The 22883-nt window shown below is 36.4% G+C and overlaps 1 protein-coding gene across 10 annotated transcripts in view; it reads right to left on the reverse strand.

The window, feature by feature from the left end:
* CADPS2 (calcium dependent secretion activator 2) overlaps positions 1–22883 on the reverse strand; it is a 282371-nt gene that overhangs the window by 158263 nt on the left and 101225 nt on the right. For all 10 annotated transcript variants that reach the window (XM_005519231.2, XM_005519232.2, XM_088054886.1 and 7 more), the window contains exons 4-6: positions 9669–9749; positions 7866–8102; positions 3731–3852 (exon numbers count right to left, since the gene is read on the reverse strand). In XM_005519231.2, the coding sequence (XP_005519288.1) occupies positions 3731–3852; positions 7866–8102; positions 9669–9749 (440 nt within the window). The remainder of the gene's footprint in view (positions 1–3730; positions 3853–7865; positions 8103–9668; positions 9750–22883) is intronic.

Here is a 22883-nt window from a genome sequence, read left to right on the forward strand (position 1 = left end):
GTAAAAATCAAAGATAAGAAAGAAATGTGGATACCAGGCTCCACAAGATTAAAAACAAGGCCACTTCAGTAATGTTTGAAAAATGAAATTAGCACTGGATTTCTGCAGATGACCCCCTGTGGCATCACAGCAATAAAGTTATGCAAAGCTTCACACAACTAAAAGGGCCCTCTGAGGGCTCCGCTTACTGATCTCTGGTAGAAAAGGTCATAGGCTATGTTGAGGGATTTTCAGCAGGGCTAAAAGGCAGGAAACAGCTGGAAGGAATGCAGAAATATTTCACAGTTATAAAAATTTTATAGGGTTTGCATGTGAAGCTGTGTAACTGATCTGCTTGTAAAACTGTTTAAGACATAAGTTCAGTAAAACTACATTATTTTACAACATTTGCATTTTAGAATGACCATTAACTCATTAAGTACATATAAGCAGTATTTCATTTAGCTTGCTAAAGAAGAAAATGAAGCACTTAAGCATAAACTCACAAAGTTATTATTCAAGAGAGAAAGCAAGGGTTAAATGCATTAACAAACCAGAAAATATTTATTACTGGTGAAAACTCTGCTCTCCTCCCAGGGACTTTAATGAGGCATCTTCCCTCTAAGAACAAATACTGTTTCTAGTTTTTGTATTACTCTTAAGGTGGCACTCAGGGATTTAGAGGAACACTTAAATATATGTATAAAAATACATGAGAAAATATTCAGCATTTTGGAATAGTGGATAAATTGTGAATTGTGCACTTGACCCATGTTTCCATTAATCTCTCCTCTAAGATCACACTAGCTTGCAGCAGCATTTTGAAACATTCATCTTAGAATCTTATTTTATCCTTCTCACTGTCAAAGCTTTAAAATTTTCTGGCTGAGTGGTAGCATTGCACTGCATACACTGATGTTTCACAGATGAAAAAAGTAAGCATAAATAATTCTTTATACTGGTTTTTTTTGTTTGTTTGTTTGTTTGTTTGGGTTTTTTTCCACAAATGTAGCTACCAGTTCAAAATGATAAACTGGCTACAGGAAAATGTGTGTGACAAGCACATGATTTGGAGCTCCTGCCAACAGTCTCCCACAGCAGGCTGGTGGTAATCATTCCCTTTTCATCACTGTCTCATTCTATGCAGCTTTGGTACCCTTTTCTAGCTTCACATCCTACATGAAATCTGAAGTTATGGTCTCCTTCAGCCTCACTGATACTTTTCCTTCGTATCAGAAAGACAGTACCAAAAATTGTACCAGTAAGAAGCCAGCTCCAGCATCAGGCAATGCAGGCAGACAGCAGCCTCAGACATCTGACAGCTGTTTTTTTGTATCAGGAAAGAGATGGTCTGCGCTTGCCCACCAGCTCTCTTCCACCAGTGTACTTTCTGATTAAACTCTTCTAAGCCCTCTTAGTTGCCTCTACCACCAATCAATAAAAGCAATATTGCTACTGCCAAGAAAACCTGATTTGGCTCTAACAGAAAAACTAAACTATGGAAGAAAGCATGTCCCTTTCCATAGGCAGCTTCCCCTGTCTTCTTACTGTTTGCTCCTAATTTGCTAATTTCATGCTAGTCTAATTTAATATCCTCCCCCGTTGCCTCAAATGAGGTCTCTATCTGTGCTCAAAAGCTATGTCTCTAAATACTCACAATCATACTGCATGCCAATGTCTCCTAATCACTCTTGCCAGAAATGGAAAAGAGCACAACTCAGAGGAGCACAGGAACTAGATACTTTTCAGAGCTGTATAATCCTTGCCTCTTTAACTGTTTTACAGGACAGCAGGCCAACAGCACCAGTAACTCCCATTCATGTGCTTCCAGACTACAGTTCAGGGCATTTCGCAAAAATTCATCTTTTAAAGATATGTAATTTTTTCCAAACAAATCCATATGACTTTGGTTTGTACAACATCATTTAGATGGAATAGCCCATCATCTGTCTTTCTCCTATATTCAATCAACTCATACCTTTTGAACCTGAAGTTCATTAAATCAATTTACAAGCTTGGAGCAGACAAGCAACATGACACCATTTCCTAGAAACACTTCGGTTGTTCTTGTATTGACTCCATTTTTTCTGGAACTTCCTTTTAACAAAGCTTCCATTTTTACAAGTAGGAAAATCAATTAATCTCATGGCAATTTTTACTTGATGCTTCTATATACTTCTGATTGATTTTACAACCCTTACCTAAACCTGCAGCATGAAATAAATAAGTCATGAACTGACTGTGAACCATCCCTAGAATGTTTTGTTCACCAGATCTGGAAATAGCTAGAGAAAAAAAACCAGACTTAACACCTTTAACATCCACAGACTGTTTTCTGAAAGGAAGACAAACATGTCCAAAATTCAAAAACTTGTGTACTCAAGTTGATTTAAAGACTCATATCAATGACATCAGAGATTAACCAAGCATTTAAAACAGACCCAAAATGTTCAAAAGAAAAAAGAACCTTGGCTGTGTCAGCGGGCAAAGGCTGTAGGCACGTGTCACAGGGAACAATATGAGAGCAACCACAAGACAAAGGGCAGTTTGGAGATGTGCCCTCCATGAAAAAGCCTAGTGGGTCTCATGGGACCCTGAACCACCAGAAAACACCCCAAAAGGTCAAAAAATAAGCAGGTGATGTTGAATACCCACTTACAACCTTGCTTCAATGCGTACATCTGTGTGTCTTTTTTATTATAGTTTATTTTAGAAGGCCCTCGTGTAGTACATGGAAATGATAAGAATAAGCATTCCAATACCCTGGAGAAGGAACACAGCCAGGAACTGTGACAAATTAATTTTACATCTTGTCCCACATACTCAGCGTTCTGCAAAGCTGTTTGAATATGCTGCTAGCTTATTTGCCAAGGAAAGTTGCCACAGCTAGAAGAAAGTCCATCAAATTAGATTTTCTACTCCCAACCATAGAAAAGACAGATAAATTGTGCTTCTAGTTTTGCCTAAAGAATTCTGTCTTTCCAAATGGAAAAGAAACTACCGTCCCAGTTCCACAGAAGATGTTTTATCCGATATCCGATATAACAACTGCAATTTTTAAATTGTCTTTCACATGGCGCACTATGGTGCCAGTAAAACCCCAACATACTGTCTGGAAAGTTATCTACAAAAGATTCCAAATGACATTTTAACATAGTGAAAAGTGTCTGAAGACAGTGTGTAGGTCAAACGAATCAACCAATTTAATTTTTTACTCTCTGCTACACTAACTGGTTCAACTACACATGGCATGATGTTATCCCCCTCCAAGTCAGTTTGCTGACTGCCTCCATCAAATATTAATTGAAAGAAGTGGATCCTATAATTTAAAATGAAATGGGCTCAGCAGGTGAGCAAGCTTTGTCAAGATTGATTACTGAGTATTGATTTCTCTCCAACTGCACAAGTTACACACCACAAGGCCACCAGCACATTAACCTAGAATACATAAAATCACCCCAGGCTAACATCTATTAAGAAGCTTGTATTTTTGGAGGATGCAGTCTCTAGTTCTTTTCTTCACCCATACATTCAATGGCTTTCATTTGGACAGCACCCACACTTTGTACTCACTTCACCCTAAGTAAGTATTATTTGTATTTTAACTTCTCAGAAAGAATTCAAGATAACTAGTCAAGAAAAAATTCACATAACCTAGCACTAAACTAATTGTAAAAATTGTAAAGAAAATCAGACAAGTTCTCCCATGACAGAAAAGAGACAGCGATGCAGCAAGAGCAGAGTGGCTTACTGTGGCCTGGAAGCTTCTGCTTGGTCTGTCTGAAGCTTTTCACCCCCTTCCACTTCCATGGTGCAGTAGACAATCCGGTTGGGAGCAACTGACTTTAAACCTTGTACCTCCATTATAACAATCTGAGGAAGAGAAAGAGAATAGTTTATCCTTCATAAAAAATTACACAGCACAATTACTGCAGTACTAAGCTCTGCAAAGATTAAAAAAAAAAAGGAAAATCCCCCAAATTCCAAAGTCCACTCACTCAAATCTTAAGACAGAGGAGAGTTTTGGTTTTATCTTCTTTTTCCACTTTCAACAACATCTAGAATGAACTGAAATTTTTCCTTTGTTTCTACTTGGACAATGACCAAAAACTCACTCCAACCATAATTTAAATACCAATAGTGCAATTTGAGACTAATGTCCGAATATAATTCTCAATCTTTATACATGAGAAACTGTAACTTTTAATCAGTCATCTAAGTGACTATTTTTATAGAACAGATAGGTTACTAAGTCTGACGGTAAACAAGCAAGTACATTGATCATACATAGAAAGGTAAATTATGGTGCTGTGTCTCTGAAGGTTGCAGCCCTTGAACTTCAGAAGGGCTTTGGTGGTGTGCCAAGCAAGAGGCAGGTCAGAGCACTGATATCAGCTCCTGTAATTTTTTTCCCCACTATGCACATCCTTTTCTTCTCCCAGTGCAGTACTTGCTGTCAGGTTCAGTATGCATATGGGGAAGAGGGAGAAGAGAAACAGAAAAAGCCACTGCTACCAGCTGTGTCCTGCAAGTTTTCCTCACCAGGGAAATCATGAGCTTGGCAGATCTTATAGATTTTCACCTCCTCTAGACTACTCTACACTAACTCAGAAAAGCCAAATGCAGCTCTACTTTAAATGCTCTCTGCCTTCTATATATCTTGTCACAGTGTGAACTTAGTGGAATTTTTTGCATTTCAGATGTTTCTAATTCAGAGGACTTGAGAAGACAGTCAGGTTCCCCTGCTTTCTTTGGAAAAGCTGCTTTTCTTGCCAGTTCCCTTTGGGCCCATGCAAAGAAACTTGGAAAAATGTACTCTATCAAGAGAAGTTGCCCTCAACTGAACCTTACATGTAAACCAACATTTGTTTAATTTTTTTTAAAAGTGCCAGAAGTAATGACTGCTTTTGGTCTCATTAGGGGCAATTGGTTTCTTAAGTCAGCAAGCAACTACTAGAATTGTTGTTATTAAACTTCCTTGCACGTGTGCCACTTTGTTCCAATTCAAGTAAATTAAACCAGACTTCACCCCCAGCTACCAAATCCTTTGTACTTTAAAACTCACAGAACATTAGTAATAGTTACATATCTCACAAAATTGCTAATCTGTAAATATTACAGTGGGATGACAGTCACTGATCATTTAGACCATTTTTATATTACCCATAAATTATCAATACTGCCTATTACAATTTATAAATAATAACAGCAATTCAGGGAGAATGATCAAGTCATCCCTCTTTTTTATCTATTGTTCAGGAATTCAAGTAATTAGACAGCATTAAAGATCCTTCTAGGCTATACTGCCTATATGGTCTTTCGACATACCAAATATATGTCCTTGCTAAATACTGACTTCATGTTTACTCATATTTACGTTGACACCTCTTTTCCTGAGTTTCCAACTTAATTGCAAAGTACATTTTTCTTTGGTAACAATTCTGGATTCCAGCACTGGAAAAAAGTTGTCTTCCACAGGAAACTGTCACTAGTGGATGTATCAGCTCATTACCTGATAAACAGCCTCCTAAATGCTTTTCTATTTTTTAACTGTCTAACAGCTGAAGAGTATAAGCTTTCTCCTACTACTGTGTCTTTTTAAAATTTTATTCTAAATTTCTACAAACAGGATATTTAAGGAAATAACTTGTAAAAACAATGGCTGTTGATTGCAGTGATGCTCAGGAATGCATCTGACCTTAGTTCACTCCTACTAGAACACTTAATATTACTAGCAAGTTCTACTATTTATAATAACAATGCACAGTGACAGCAAGAACCCTGGCCACTTTACCCCTCATCTAGAAATTTTGGGGTTCTTCCACTCTGTCCTACATGATGTAGATTTCCTATTCATTCATGTGCTAGTTCAGCAGCCCTCAACAGGCATTCTGCTGGTTACCCTGCAACTGAGTCCCCACACAAGATGCAACATAGATATGTTTATGTGTTGTTCAAGACATGTGAAATTGTGTACATTTGACCTCACATTTTCAAAAAAGGAAGTACTCTGTCTTCTAGGAAATGCAATCAGCATTTCTTATTTGGTCATTTGCACAGAAAAAGACCGTATCTTCCATATTTCAGTCTTCATTAATATCAATTCAACTTTTTCCTTTTGCCCTTGTATCTTCTGAGATTTAGCTTCTCAAGAGCAAAGTATGCACATATTGTTTGGAAAGAGAGTCAACTTATGTGATTACTATCATGGTTAAAATGAAAATCTGCCCTACTAAAAACTATCACACGTACAGTAATACTTTAATTCTTTGCCTTACACAGCATGAACTGTAGATTGGTTATCTTGCAGCAAATCTCTTTCTTGCTGATGGGGAAAAAGGTAAAAAGAACATAGTTCACCAGACCTAATAGTCTACATATCTGGTGGAAGAGCAGAGAGGCTATAAACAAAGCAAAGCCGTTATAAATTTACCAGAAATTATATGTCCTGTCGTTTTTCATTTCATCTTTGTTTCAAACTTTGAAGACCAGAAATATTATTGCCAAACTTTTTTTGGTACTTTTTAGATTATTCAGAACTACTCTTGTAAATTTATGGACCATTCCAGGCTTGGTATTCCCCTTGAGGCAGACATGGCACACATGATGGAGACACTCAGGATCCAGCACAGGAGTTATAAATCATCTTCTCCTACACTTCAACACTAAGGACTGCACTCCGGTTTTACATGCTTGATGAACTAAAGCCTTTTGGCATATAGAATGATGGGTCTTACTACTCTTTGAAAGCTGATTGCTGGGCTTTTACATTATTAGTTGGCAATATTAAAATTGCATATAGTAGGATAAGTACTTTCTCTTTTATACAAAGAATTAAAACTTCTTCATTGTCTACGTTTGATGTTTTTTATTCTGTATCTTTAATGATGACCTGGGAAAAAATTACCTGACTTCAACACATGAAAACAAAGATGCTCGTTTCACTTGAGAAAAAAATAAAAGATAAACAATTTTTATTTCTTTTGAACTCATTAACAGTTGAAGTATTTATTGTGTAACATTACCTGCTGTCTTAAATAAGCTAAAGCCACTTCAAGTGCATAACACAAGTGTGGCACCTGCTGACCAACAAATACACAATGCACACTGTGGTAATGTTTTGATTCTATTATTATTGCAAGCAAGATAAGCATTTCTCGGCATGAACATTTGCAGTATTGGACATGAGTTACGAGGCCAGGTTAGAGGGGATTTAATCAATCATGTCTAGTGGAAGGTGGCCATGGCAGGGGGTTTGGAATTAGATGATCTTTAAGGTTCCTTCCAATGCAAACCATTCTATGATTCTAGTCTGTCATCAGAATTGTTTAAATAACCAAATGTATTTGTGGCTTCCCCTTGAAGTAAATTGAGATCTATACAGATTAGCACCACATCCCAGACTTCCTGCATAATCTCAGAAAACACAAGACAGATTCCTGAAGAAAATGCAGAAATTTATAAAAAACTGCTATGATCATGAGAGAAAAGAAAAATCACTGTGTTTGCTCTAAATCCTTCCAGTGAGAAAATTCAATTTGTTCATAAAATTCTATGAATGCATTTCTGATTATAACAGTGTTTCATTATAATATTTAAAATTATACTTAGCTATTTAATAAACTGGAATTCATTTTAAGTTACATTTGTGTGGGAGATTCAACTTCCCACACTAGTGTGTTGGCCCAAATGCAACTACTGCTGCTAGAGGAAAATGCACCATACAGCTGTATTCTAAATTCTAATTACCAAAGATAAAAAGCATAATTTACTCCTTTAACAGAACATTTTAACATTACCAAGAAAGGACTAACATCAAGAGTATCAAGGCAGATATCCTACCGATTTCAAACCATTAACAAATTTTCTGTGAAATTTGTGATTACCTCTAATGTGAAGGAGAGAACCACATCAGACTTTGACAGCTGAACTTCATTTTCATCTCCTATGTCCAAGAATGCAGAATTCTGTGATCGCTTTAACTTCTGCAGTTTGAATTCTGGCCCACCTTTAGACACGGGCAGACTTTCCAAATTTGCCATTAGCAAATTCACTGAAGACCGCAACTCTTCTATGTACATGTTCTCCATTTCTCTTGTTACAAATTTTGGGAATTTTCTTTCCTTGGAAAATATATTTTAAAAGTAGAGCAGAAAAAAAGAATCCCACATTATTAATCACGTTAATTTGCTCACTTGCTTTTAGTTAAGAGACAATAAATAAAAATGTAAGTCATAATTTCAGTATCTATCTACTTTTATGTTTTCAAAACAGTGATTGAAAGGCTTATCCTGACCCATAAATACAGTACAGTTAATTTTGGAAAGAAGAAATAAGGTAAAAATGGAACCTTGTACATTCTCCCTAAATCATAAACCCAAATTGAAGAACCACACATTAGGAATTTCTACTTACAGCTGTTTTAAGAATAGTAATTAATAATACTCCTTTAATGTTACCTTCAATATTTCATAAAATGACATTTATAAAATGACCTGTCCACTAGCAGTTTTGTTACTTCACCTATTTTCCATGCTACCAAAAATAAGTCAATCACATTCATGCTTCTAACATAAAGCTAATAAATTACAACCATGACAAGAAATTCCTATCATTGTTTACCTTTATTTTTAATAATGGGTCATTCATTTTGAAAATAATGTTTACTTACTGTGCACTGGTTTATTTTAAATAACAATCTCTCTCTTAAGAGATAACTTAAAAATCAATTTTTTCCTCTAGAAGTTAGACAATAGTATTTAAATATTGTGTTTATAACAATAAACAAAGAAGAAGCATATATAGACGTATAGTACATATATCAACTCATATAGAGCTAATTTTATGCACAGTTTCTCCAAATATTGAATTCTGGATGCTTAGGAGACTGTCATTCAAAATTAAGCAAAACCACATATTATTCTAAATTATATGTTTTACATATAAATGAGAAACAAACACCAATCCCAGTATACTGTCTGCAAAGACAGGCACCTTGCTCCTAAACCAGACAATTTTTATTGTTATAAGACCTATCATAAAATGTTTTATATTAAAACCTTTACAGTTGATTTTGTTTCAATAACAAAGACCAAGCAAGTTGACTGTGACCAAAAATTCCTGCATCAATTTGTGTGGACTGGTTCATCACAGCATGACAAAGACAGTAAATGACATATTAAAAAGCCCCTAAAAAAACCCAAGTAATTTATAATTAGAGACTAAACAAACAGGCCAAAGCTCAGGGTTGTCTAGCAAAAAACCTCAAACCCTCAGTAGTGTTTTTCAAACTGTACTATGTCCTGTGAGGATCATTCAAATAATAACATGCCCACACAGAAGACAAATAAAACAGACTGTTACTGTGCTCCTAAAAGATCTTTCCTCTTGCTAAGATGCTTTTTCCATCCAATGTAAAAAAATGAGGAAAATTGGACTTGCTGTTGAAGGAAATGTTGGATCACAGAGGATATGCCTTTCCAAAACCAGGTTTTGCTTTCTCCCTACCCCAGTTGTCAGACATTCTTCAGAGCAGAAAGAAATGCACCTGCCAGATTGTTTTCAAACATTCTTCTGTTTAATTTTAGAATCAGAAACAGGAAGCACAGATTATGGATCATCCCACTCAATCTCAAAAAAAGATATGCTTTTATTTTATATGTTTTTGCTACAAGAAAGCAATCACTTACCCTTGCCATTTGTTCTGCCAGTTGTAGTCGTCCATCTAGTTCACGCCTTATCTGCGCTGCTTGCTCATCTCCATTATCCAACTTGGATAGAGAACAAAAATAAATCCAACTGTGAGAAATGCACTATATTTTAAATTTACAGCAAGCCATGTAGCTTAAAAAACAAGAGAAAATAATTTTCATCTTAAAACCAGTGAAACACTAAGCAAATACTCAGCTTTGAGGCTTGCCAAGATGAAAGAAATATAATGGCCACCATATAGTCAGAGAAATTAGGGTTTCTGAAGGGTAACCAGCGCTCCCTTGCATTTTTAATACTAAAGCTATACAGAAGAAGTGTTATGGCTTTATAAAAATAGCAGCCAAAACAATTTCTCCATGAATCAGAAAACTGGAATGACAGATTTGCTTGGAAAATGTTTGCAAGGAAAATTGCTCTTTGGTGCCATGAGTTCCTGTATAGGCATATATAGGTATATGGAAGAAAACTGTGTAATTATGCCTTCTAGGAATGATATTATTTCACTTACAAAGCTCTTTTCTCCCCACATTGCCCAACTGCTCACAGCAAGGCATATCCAGTTTGTGAACTGCCAAAATTTTCATACCTACAGAACAGTCAGGATTAAAAGTCTGACTTCTATCAAGGACACATCTCTTCACCTCAACAGAACAGTTGGGCCTCACAGGAATGAGACTCCCCAACGCATTTTTCACCTGTTTACTTTTTTAGGGCAGTGGAGGGGAGGGGAGGTGAAGTGGGGCTTCAACTCAATGCATGGACCTGCACAGCTGGTTATGAGGGAAAAAGAGTGACACATCTGGAAAGATGGCACATCTTGCCATCTTACCTGAATAATTGCCAAACAAGGACAAAGGTAGAGTTGCTATGGAGAGCTCTCTCTGTCCCTAGGGCTAAACACTGACATGTGACATGTTGAAACGACCCTAGTGCATTTAGCATATAGATAAGGTTTAAGGATATCTAAATATCTCTTGACTAAAAAAAATCTTAAAATGATTAGAGATGAAAACTGGCAAAAACAGATTCTTTAATTAAATCAGATCTCCAGCTAGTGAACATGCAGTTAGTTTGGCAAATTGTTCATTACATTAAACTAAGGTTTTTCAGTGTTTTTTTCACTAAGACTGCTACTCTGAGTGCATCAAACCAAATATATAACACCACCTCCTTTACAATGCTCCTCAGTTAAATCCAATGCTTCTTAAACCAGAGCACTCATGCAAATTAGGATTCCAATTAAAAAAAGAAAATAAAAAAGAAAAATCAAAAATCCACTATCCAGCGCTTAGAGGTCAATTAGAGCAATGTGCTTAATGTAAATCTGACCATATTTAGAAACAGGATGAAAAGTGTTTCACTGCTAGTACAGAAGTGAAAACAGAACATGGAATCTGCCACCTGTGCAGTCTGGCAAGATCTTACAAGATCCTTGCAGAAACTGAACCAGGCTGCCAGAAAGAAAGAGAACAAAACCTGATGGCATCCCCAAAAGAGGCTCAAGTTTATACCAGAGTAGAAGATGGATCATGCGCCAGACTAGAAGGGCTCTCCCACTGAGACCATCAATAAATCTCCTCCTAACTTGACTGTGAGCATAAGTGGCAAGACTGTTCTTCATGAAAGAAAATTTTTTAAGATTTCAGAATACAGTTATAGTATTCAAAAAAAAATTCCCAAGTTTGTATCCTTCTATTTTTCAGAAGAAGAGACTGTGCATTGAATTTATTACTGATAATATTTCCATTTTCCTTTGTATAACAAACATATACTTTTGTAATTAGTTTTGTTTTCTCAGTATGAAAGCTTGTCCAATATGAAAAACAATTTTATTTTTCTTTTTTGGCTAAGAGAAGGTCAAAATTATTTTAATAATATGTCCCATGACAGGAAATTGCTTGAAAATAAATGCTTGAAGGTAATTTCAATGACTGAATTTTGATTTCTGAAAAAAGGAGAGTGTAGGAGAATGAAATAAAGCTAAGACCTGACCCTGTGTCAATACACAACTTAAATGACTGCCTCCATTATTAACTCATTTGAAGAAGAGATTGTACTTAAAGACTGTTATTTAGCTATTTTTCCAATAAAAACACGATCATTCAAGTTAATGAATATGTAACCTAGTTTTGAAAATCTTAGCATTTTTTTCCTTAACTCTGCATTGCTTTCTATCATCTCTTTGCACTTGAGTACTTAAAAATGTGATTTCCCTACTTACTTATTTTAAAACTTCAGTCTTCTTCCTGCAATACTTATAAATTCCAATGAGTTTGCTGTTTGTATGTTTTGTAAAGTATGTAAAGAAGCTGAAGAGGTGAAAAGCAAAGAAGGTTGCTTTACCTACAGAAAAGAGCCGAGGTAATAATGACTGGTAGGTCATTCACATCTGTCCCAATAAGAAGAAAAGCTGTTGATAGGATTATTTTTGCAGTATGCAAAATGAAGTTATAATCAGAAAAACAGTAACCCTGATTCCATGCAAGGTCATTCTACTTGTTTTTATTCTAAACTCAAAAAATACATGAAAAAACAACTTTACAAGCAATGCATTTAAGTGGTTATGAATGTGTACTCAATAATAATTTATTTATCTACAGAATATGAAGTGAAAGCAGCAGAAAGACTGAGAAAATTCTGGAAATGTAAGTGGTATTCAGAATTTCTGAGTTCGGCCCACTTTTTACATAGACAGACACTTGATAGAACTCATCACATGCGTGGGGAGAAGTGACAACCATAAACATCAAGTGTACCCTTTTCCTTAATTCTGTATTTGAGGATCAGATCCATACCAAGACATCTGTGGATATCAAGCTATGACAACCACTGGAGTAATTTTCAAACTGTTAAATAAAAAAAGCATGACATGCATAGAAATTAATATAAATGTAACAGTGCAGAACAGCTACTCAGATTCTCAGCATTGCAATTGGAACTTGGTTAAAAGAAACCACTAATTTGAAAGGATTTATTATAGAGGCTTTATAAAAAAGGTTTTGTTTGGATTTTTTTTAAGAACAATTCACATTTACATGAGCATCACACATAATGCTTCCCACTCCTAAAGCCATGCTTTTAAAAAATTAAAGCATTAGAGATTATTGAAAAAGAAGTACATAGAAATTTCATTTAACAAAAAGCTTTTCAGCTAGCTGCACCAGTAGTTGTACCATACTATAGTTATTCACTGATTGCATCAACACTAGAGATGCTTCCCATGTCACTTAAACCTCACATAACCCGTTTGTATTTTAGCAGCAGGGGACCTCACCACAGAACACTCTGCAGATACCAGAGACCTGTTTTCAGTAAATCAGATACATTAGAAGTCCTGACAAAACAAACCAATGTTTCCCCTAAATGCCACACATATGGCACGGAAAACTTGTAAAACCTAGGCAAAGGCATTGACTCCCGTTTTGAGGGCTAGTTAATTCAGTAGGAACATTCCCAACTGAGCATGAGTAAGACAGGTTTTCTTTCTGCAAAGATGATTATGATTTTTAAAGCTTCATCAGAAAAATCAGTGAGTGACTACAATTGGGTGAATAAAAAGTTACTTTGAAAAAAAGTGACAGATCATCTCTTTTTCTTCCCCACTGGTGTTACATTAAAACAGCTTTCTAAAATAAACTTACAACCATCAGACATCAAGCTATTAACTCAAAAATATTTTTATTCCTTAATGCTTGAAGTTGTCTTTATTTTTTCTCACTCTGAAAAGGGCAATCATCTTTGGAGATTGAGTGGGAGCATCCTCAAAATGCAAGTTGCCCAACAATTCTTTTAAGAGGATTTCAGTTGCTTATATAAGTGTTCATTTCTGAAAGACAGACTGAATTTTCTACTCCAAATTTCTGCTTTAATGATTTCAGCCAAAACATGCCCCTGTTTCTGAAGAGACCATGATACACAATACACTGCTTTATCCATAATAAGAAAAGTGGTGACCATGTTGTCAAAGAGTTCAAGCAGTACCTTGCTTTGAAGTAAGGATCTGACATTTAGCAGGATTCCAACTGTGAAAATAAGCTCAACTCTGGTCACATTACAAACCTTTGAAAAATCACTTTTGCAGTAGTCAAGCTACAAAGAGCCACTGCCAGAGGCTAAATCAAACTGCATTCAGGCACATCAGGTTGTGCCGCCCTCAGTCTTGAATCCACAAGAAGTCAATGCTCCTCAGTTTATCTGGTCATTTAAGAAAGACTGTACATTTATCAGAGTTAAAAATTACTATTCAGAAACATCATGCTAACTTACTTGACAAACTGTTGCTTAATTTGTATGCCTGAACAGCACAGAACAGAAATACATCTGAATAAATGAATGCTTCTATATTTTAACAGATTGGAAAAAGATAGCGTATTTTATGATTCCTATTCAAATATTTTTGTCTCTTTTTAAATTACTTACAAGGCTGTAATGTAGTAGTGTATTATGGTCCAAAAGAAAAAATGTACACTAGAAAAAAATCCGGTTAATGTGCAACTTAAGGTAAAAAAGGTACTAATGCTGCCATGAGGTGCTGTGCTAAAGCCCCCGGCACACACCTACATTGCTCTACACACGAAGTCAGTTACCCTACGCCTGAGAAATGAGACCAGCTGGTGTATAGATGAATACAGAACTGCTGCAAGTTATTGCTCTTTACCTTCACAATGCTCACACTGATAGCTCTGCCCTGTGACTACTACTGCTGTGTTAACTTCCCTGCAGCTTTCCAATCCACAGTAACATCAACATGAAACTACATATATACACCCACAGCATTATGCATTTCTCTACATTTGATGACTAAAACGATGGTACACATCTAAGTACTTGCTCTTCTTTCTGCAAGGTGAAATCCAAAATATTTTTTCACTCTGTGTGACAGAAATGCTTGTTTTTCCTTTATAGCCACCTTTTGTCACTTATAACCAAGTCTGGGCCCTGCTGAGCTGAAAGATTGCTTGCAGATGTGCCTGTGAAGTAACCTGCAGGGTCCATCCCTGACTACCGCCAGACAGCCAAGGTAAAAACTTTCGACATAAACCAAATAGAATAAAGGACTTGGATCTCAGTTGGCAAGATAATACAGTAATGAAAAAATGGTTTTCTGAAAGCAACTAATGGCATCCAGAAGCAAGGCTGGAAGAGGACAGGGAAGCCCTAGCACTCAACTTTGGTTGTCAATCAAGAAAGCAGCAGGCGGGAAAGGGGTGTAGTAGATGCAAATACTGGCAGTTTTCAGATCACTGTCCTTGCTACTCTTATCTCTGACTCTAAAAAAAGGAGTTTTGCTTCAGACAGACCGAGCACCTCTCAGGCCTGCAGGATTTTTTCCCGTGCTTATCTTTACCCAGGTAGAGTTGCTTGAAAGGAGCAGCCTGGGTAAAGAATAAAGGTGTCTGCAGTGCTAAGGAGCCACTGTGCACAGAACACAAACAGGCTGCGGAGATTCACAGTTTCCCAGTTTGTGAACCAAGATCAGTAACTAAATATGGGAAAGTGGAAAAAACAACAAATTTCAAGTCAGGCCAAAACAGAGCAGCCATACCCAGTTCATGACTGCAATCACTTTTGGACATGAATTCAAGAGGATTAAACTTCTGAAGGATAAGACTGTGATGAAGTAAATTTCTTCCCCATCATACTGGAGGTAAAAACCAGATTTAATTAAAGGGCAGGATGTGTGGAGCTTTGTTAAGCTACTGCTGGACCTTTTGATAAACCTCCTGCTTCACAGCAAGAAAGACACAGCTGTATAAGTAAAGAAAATATCATCACTCCTCTATTTCAGAGGAGGCTGTGCCATTTAGCTTTAGTTTTAAGATATTTTCTCTTCCTTTTCCATAGACTATACAGAGGATTAATTAAGATGCATAAAAGAGATCAATACAATTTTATTTTAAAACTGTCATATTCTCTGCATGCCGTAAAATCCCTATCATGTGTCATGCAAATGTCTATGCTGACAAATGACCCAGGCTGTGAAAGCGAAATCCTGTGGATTTCTCCCAGAACTCTGCAAACCACAAATTTTAAAAACTCATTTCTTATATCTTGCTCTTCCCAACTCACTCCTTTTCCCAGTCAACATACACAAGTCACTCAAGAATCACTAGTTCTGGCAAATATTCAGAAAATTTTGTTTTAGAATATGTGCAACAAACAAGTGAAACATAAAGGAAAGGATGTCGAGTGAGAGAAAATCTGAACAGTTAAAATAAAGAGGGGGAAAAAAGGCACCTAATTTTGAAATTATTTCTCTTGTAGAATACAGTAGACATGTTTTCAGCAAATTTTATCATAAAACTCAGCAACCACTGAAACCATTTTTACTTTCAATTTTTCTGCAGCAAGTAGACTTATAAAATTGCACTTGTCCAAACCCATATTAGGTTTTGTTCAAACAACTTCTCCCAATGCACCATCAGGCCTCACAGGCTTTTTGTATTGATTTTGCTGTAGTAGAGCACCAGACTGCCTCTCAGACAACTGGCCAAGCTGATCACGCAGTTTTCTGGCAACACAGTGTCCACAAAAATCTCAAACATCTTCTAAAACGTTTTAGTCAAAAGTCTTATTGACTGTTAATTTTTTTAAACAGTTTTTTTTTGGGGAGAGGGTGAGCAGAACCATATATATTATAATCATGTAAATATTGAAATTTGGATGGAAGGTCTTTAGATGAAGAGAGGAAAGCAATTAGCATATCACTCTCTGTAGTGTGTAAATATTGTTAAAAACAAGTAACAATGCAGGTAAAGAGCAAGGTCAGTAAACAGTCAAGTACTCTGTACTGGCTACAGCTGAATAAAAAAAATAAAATCCCATCAAATCAATGTTTTCAAAAACTGTGCCTGAGTACCTTCAGTGTGCACATGAGATATAGGACCTCACTCAGAATTTTTTTACAAGCTTGGTACTACCTAAAAAGCTCAAAAAAACTATGTACAATCTCAGATAGTGAGATATTTTGTTCTCTGAAATATTTTTATAAAGTCCTGAACCTGCTTATTTGATTCCCATACTGATTTGCAAGATATCACTTATACTACTCGCTTGTACTCACTCATTAAACTTACTACATACTGATTTATAAAATATGGTTACCATAAAAATATTAAAACCAAGTCGTGATTATATTAAGTAAACGAGCTAAAAAATAATTCAAATTTGCCAAAAAACAACACTGAAAATAATACAGTTTCAAAAGACAGACTTTTTTTTTAAAATCAATCACTGGATGGACCCTTAAACAGTTTCCTTCCAAAATAATCTAAGCTGAGAATTTAATACGGCTTTTCCTTACATTCAAGTTTGGAAAATAAAGTATATGCAGTTTTGAGTTTTCAGCACTAGTTAAAATGTCTCTCATGATTAATTTTATTCGGAGACTTCCAGTACCAAAATCCCAAGTAAAACCTACAATAAGACTTGAAAATAAACATGAAAGAAAGTATATACAATATTCAAGCTTGTCACAATGCACACAATGGAAAGAGCTCACAGAAGTCCAGTCCATTCAGTACATGTACATAGGTCAAACTTTCCCTGTACATTGCCAATACCACAAATGGTAAGACATTTGAAGAATTAAATACACACCATGTATTAATTAGGAGATCTCTCTCAAGAAAGAGTTTAATACCCTGATGTGCAGCTGTACAATGCAACTCTAGTCAATGACTGCTTCCCTATCAATCAACTTTCCTACTTGACTGCTATTAACCTTTTAGAGAAATTGTAAGTAGTGAAAAACCTTCTACTAACAGTGAACTTGATTAACCTTGCCAGACAACCTTAGCCTTTATTGTATGTCCCAAATGTCATATGACATGCATCTTCTACTTAATATTACCATTACTGAAGGAAACTAAAAAATAAATTAATCAATGTTCAAAATGTATTCTAGACCAAACTAAAACGTACTCTTCAATATTTTATTGTATATTTTGATCTACAGAGTTGAACTGATATTTTGTGAACAGGACACTTGGAAAAGTAATGTAAATGTCTTTGCACAGTTATCAATGAGGTTTTTGTTGGTCTATTTGGATTTGAACAGACCCCAGAACCATTTTTGTCTGTGGGAGCTGAAAAGAAACAAGAGCTTCCCAACCAGGATTTTCACTAATTTATAGGCATGGTCCTTTCACAATATGGTCATATTACTGCTCTGTAATAATTGCCCAAATAAAAAAAAATTGTAATTTTTATTTTATACGACTGTTGGTGTTCTGATAACATGAATTCCAAGAGTTGAGATCTGTTTCTTGTCTTGAAAAAATCAGGACAAATAATATGTAAACAAATAAACAGAATTCAATGATGCACACATGTAACTATTTTGCCTAGGTATTGGGATAACACTATTTGAAGAAAGTCTGCTAAGATCTCATATTTAAAAAGAAAATCACCACCTCCATACTGAATCTGCTACTAGTTTTAACTCTGACTTAATGCAAAGATTAAAGCTGATGCTTTATTTGGTTCACAGAAGCTGTCAATTATGAAATGTGGGCATTCAGTGATAAAGATTCTCTGACCTAGATACAGATATTTTAAATATTTATTTATTCACAGCAGTCTGTTTAGGCAACAAGGAGTGAAAAATCAGATAGCATGTACATAGACACTTAATGATCTTTAGGTAGCATTTCTCTAAGTATTACAGACTCTTAACCTTGGAATCATTATAATACTTGGACATTACTACCAGCAGATTCTGAAAGGGGGAAAAAAGCCCAAATAAAAACAAATTTGAAAAATAAAATGACAACATTTTACTCCCCCTGAATTTGAAATCCACTTTCAATCTCCTCCAAATTTCCTTGAGTGTCCCAGTCTCTGGTGATGTGGCATTTATCGAGTAAAGGTACACGTTCACCTTACCCACTACCTTCATAACTTTGTAAACTTCAACCATACTCCCTTTCAACCTTTTCAGCTGCAGACTGAGAAGTTTCAGCCCTTTTAGTCTCTCTGCAAAAGTCTCCCATTCTGTGATTTTCAATGCCATCCTCACTGACCTGCCCCATATCCTTCAGAGTGGGAGGACAAAGCTGCACACAATACTGAATGTAAGAGCATAAGAAGGTGATATATAGCAGGAAAATGATAGTACTGTTGTATAAAGAACTAATGATTTCACCACAGGGGAACCAAAGTGTCTTTCTGAGTTGTAATTGCCCGTGCTCAGTTCAGCACCTTCTGGACATGCACTGGTTTATTTCTCCTCTGATGTAGCACCTTAGCTTAGCTGCATCAGAGCTACATGAAATCACATCTTGTCACACTTCTGCCCATGCAGTTTTGTGAGATCCTCCTGGAGTTCCCTGCAGCTCAAGCAACATTAGAGTAGACAAAACATTTTCATCTCAACTGTAAAGTCAGAGTTTAGAGTAAAGTTCCCTTACACTGCCTTTTCCAGGACACTATATATTGAATAAACATGCAACAATTCTCCTAAACAGAATGAACCACATAGAAATAACATTTAAACTGCCTAGGAACCAATCAAAAGGGAAACATAAGAAACCTTTATCCAAAGCCTCGTTTGAAAACATCAAGACTGTACCATAAGAATACTGCTACTTAGTATTCATTAAGATATAGGATATTCACTCAGAAGAAGTATTCATTAAGATATAGAATATTTATGACAGAGCTTGTCATTCAGGAAACAGTATCATGGGGTGATGAGGAGTCAGACCACTGGGTGTCTAGAGCAGCACTGTTTTTAAATAACAAACATAAATACTGAACTGCAGAATTAGATGTGATTAGAATCACATTAGGATTCAAATTAGTGAATCAGTAGGGGATTATAGAGGAGGAAAAAGATGTTAGCACAGGTCAGAAGTGCCATTGCAAACAATTAAATTTTCTGCCTCTCTTTCTCTTGGCATTTGCAACACAACAGATCAGTTGACAAAACCCAGGTTTGCCCTTCTTATTGGTTGAAACTACAATGTTTGGCCACAACTGATAGTCAGAACGAAAACACAAGGAAAGTACATTATGCTGTGACAGAAGGAAGGATAATAGTGACAGGCTCTTACTATTTACAGATTTAGTCACAATAAATACTAAGAATACATCCTCCAGATAAATCCAGGACATGTATGCAAAGCATTTTTTTTTTTTTTATTAATAGAAATGAAAAATATAGGTCTGCAATATGCCATGCTGTAAACATTTTTTATCTAATTGTATCTTGGTTTTCACATCTGCATATTAAAGTTCAGGGATACCATCAAGACAGACTTTTCACACTCGTCACAGTGCTCTCTTCCACACTGTAAATGCCAAAATCTTCAGTTGTTGCTAACTATGAAAATATCTTCCAGCCCAACTTTGCCAGCACAAAATTATGAATATCCACATGCAAAATATCTTAAATTTTACTTTTTTGTCACTCAAGTCTTTGTCTTCTTATTTGTATGGGTATTCTTCCTATACCTAGGCAGGGCAAAAAACTATTTACAGAGCTTATTGAACCATCTAAATAAAGTATCTTTTAAGTCAGAAATGTAGGGTCCCTAGGTAATCAATGGAGAGACAGAAAAGCATCCAGAGTTATTTAAAGCAGTTATCTGTACGCCTACCATGAATACTGTGGAAGTCCCAGCTGCACTGGTAATCTCTGGTGAGTAAGATGATCAAAGAAATGGGTGTTTTTATTCTCTCTCTCACCTTCCCCCGGACCCTGCTGAAATAGATACTGGCTGTCACCTTAAATACAACTTAGTTTCAGGTTCTTCCTAGGGAATACCCTCCCACACCCACCCTAGGCAGGAAATGATGGGCCTTAAATGAGTTATGACTCATGTCCTGATCCTCCTTAGAAAAAGTCTTCCACCCTCCTCCTCTCCCACCACCTGCACAGAGATTACCATATCCAAGACAAGCGAACAATTAGCATGCAAACCTTGCTGGTATATGCATATTTATGTCCTAAAGTGGCTCAGTGTTTTCTGTTTTCCTGAAGTCATACTTGCTTCATAAGGAAATCCCCTCTCCCTCTGCTTACCCTACTCACTCTCCAAAAATATTATGCAGAATGTTTTCTTGCCTTATTTATCACCGGTAAGAATTTCTTTGGGGTGTTGAAACCAAAGGGAATATATGCAACTAGGGAAAGAAATGTTGATGAGAATTGCATTAAGTAAAAATAAGCAAAAGCACCTTGAATGTCATGTCACTTTTTTTTTTTCAAATAATTAAATATTGTTGACTTAACTAGACAGAATTCAGGCTGACAACTTTCTGTAAATGGAGAAGCTAGAAGATAGCAGAAATGGAATCAAGTTTTTTCAAATGGACAATGTTCTGTATTTCCACCTGTTTCTAGGAGTCAGTGGTGGTGTGATGTATATATACCTACCCACAAAATAAAAAAATCCCATATAGTTGAGTAAGGACTGAAGAATAGATTTAATCCAGAGGTTAATGTATAAGAAGGAAAACTTCAGATTTGTGTTGCACCATGAGAATTTGACTTCACTATCTATGAAAGTTCTGATCTACGGAGAGAGACACAAAAGACAACAGTTTAAGGCTCTTCAGTCTATAAATCTAGTTTTAAATCCTCCATGTTAGGTTAGCAATCCTATCCACAATTGAGTCTTTGATTCTTGTCAGTTGGATGTGTCATCCTGGGCCATCTTTGTTGTCAGAGTCTTACAGTCAGCTTTAATGTCAAGGTCATGTCACTGGTGCTTGCACAGATTAAGGGGCAGTAGATGGAAGGGCCTCAGGAGTCTTTGTAGTATCACAGATCCAGGCTGCAAGCAAGTATAAAGGTTTGGCCAGCAGATGGGTGCCTTTGTCCAGGACAGAGTGAAGTCCACAAATAACACTTTGCTTTGTCTTTCTTCTGGTTCCACCCCACAACCTGAAGTATCCAACACATATTCTTCCACAACACAACTCATCCACTTTTGCAGCCAGGGTCCTGAACCAGTTTTCTACAACAACTGCAGAGAGACAGGGAGCCTTTCTCCTGCTGCTAGAAGTTACAAACTTCCAGCTTCTATTCTCCTGGAAACATGGAAATTGCAAACATCGAACGTGTGAAAACACCAGTTACAGAAAGTCTGCTAGCCATCTGTAAGGCAAAGTAGTTGCTCCAGTATGGCAAAAATGGAATATCATTCAGAAAGTTTCCCACAGGAGGCATAGGTGTTTCAGGCAAGATTCTGCTGTTTCCAGCCTCCTGAGAAAAGACAATACAGTGAGAAGACTATTGTCAGATTGACTGGAACATGAGTTTACAGTGCTCCTAGGAATAACACAGAGCTGCTCCAGAAACTGAGTATACCTTGGAGGCTCTGTCAGGCATGTTCAGTTCACTATTTTCTCTCATTTACAGGAAGTTCAGCGTTCCCACATTAAAAAAGCCTTGGCACTGCATGACCAGTTAGGAAGACAGCTTATTCAGAGGTGATACCGGGAGCGACTCCTCCCTTACATCATTTGCAAAGGGGTATTTCTCCTGCCACAGCCCCAGAGTGCTTACCATACAACACCTTCTTTCAACATCAGCTAGAAGTTGACATTTCTATTAAATATGTAGCCTCAATTTTAATTCAGAATTCTCCTGTTTATAGCTAAAATGTCTGGAAGTCAATTTATTTATTCATTATCTCAAGAAACAGATTCCTATAAGGAAAAAGTACAGATGAATCCTATTTTTACTCTTCTCTTACTTTTTCCCAGTAAGCTGCAAACTTTCAGTCTGAGGGCAAATTTTTTTATTTTTTTTAAATCTCTACTCATGTTACTGACCAAGGTTATTTTAGTTGGTTTGAGAATTTTTACATAATGCCTATATCACTAAAATGAAGACAATTCACCTAACTATAGAAGAGCTAGAGAGAGAAGCAGGCTTCCCTGTAAATATTTCAGAAGTTTGAAGTGATGAACATCTAATCACAAATCAGTCAGCTTTGGCACAGACACCAGACTGAATCTGAACAACTATCCTTGAGGCTTGTAATACAAAGTATGGCAATAAATGAAAGGACAAGCAGCATCTCCCTGCATGATGGTTTTTCTGTTGGGAATCAATCCGATTTCAAGGTGAGAAGGTATCTGGATGGACAGCCTGGAAGCCTAAGAGATTTAGAGATTTAGATCCTAGGGATCAGGACAACCTCAGCAGAGAAGACAGCCAAAAACTGTCCCCAGAGTTCTCT

Source organism: Pseudopodoces humilis, chromosome 5 (genome assembly GCF_049639895.1).
Source record: "Pseudopodoces humilis isolate 2021_Gansu_Grassland_sample_001 chromosome 5, ASM4963989v1, whole genome shotgun sequence".
In the NCBI taxonomy this organism is placed as follows: Eukaryota; Metazoa; Chordata; class Aves; order Passeriformes; family Paridae; genus Pseudopodoces; species Pseudopodoces humilis.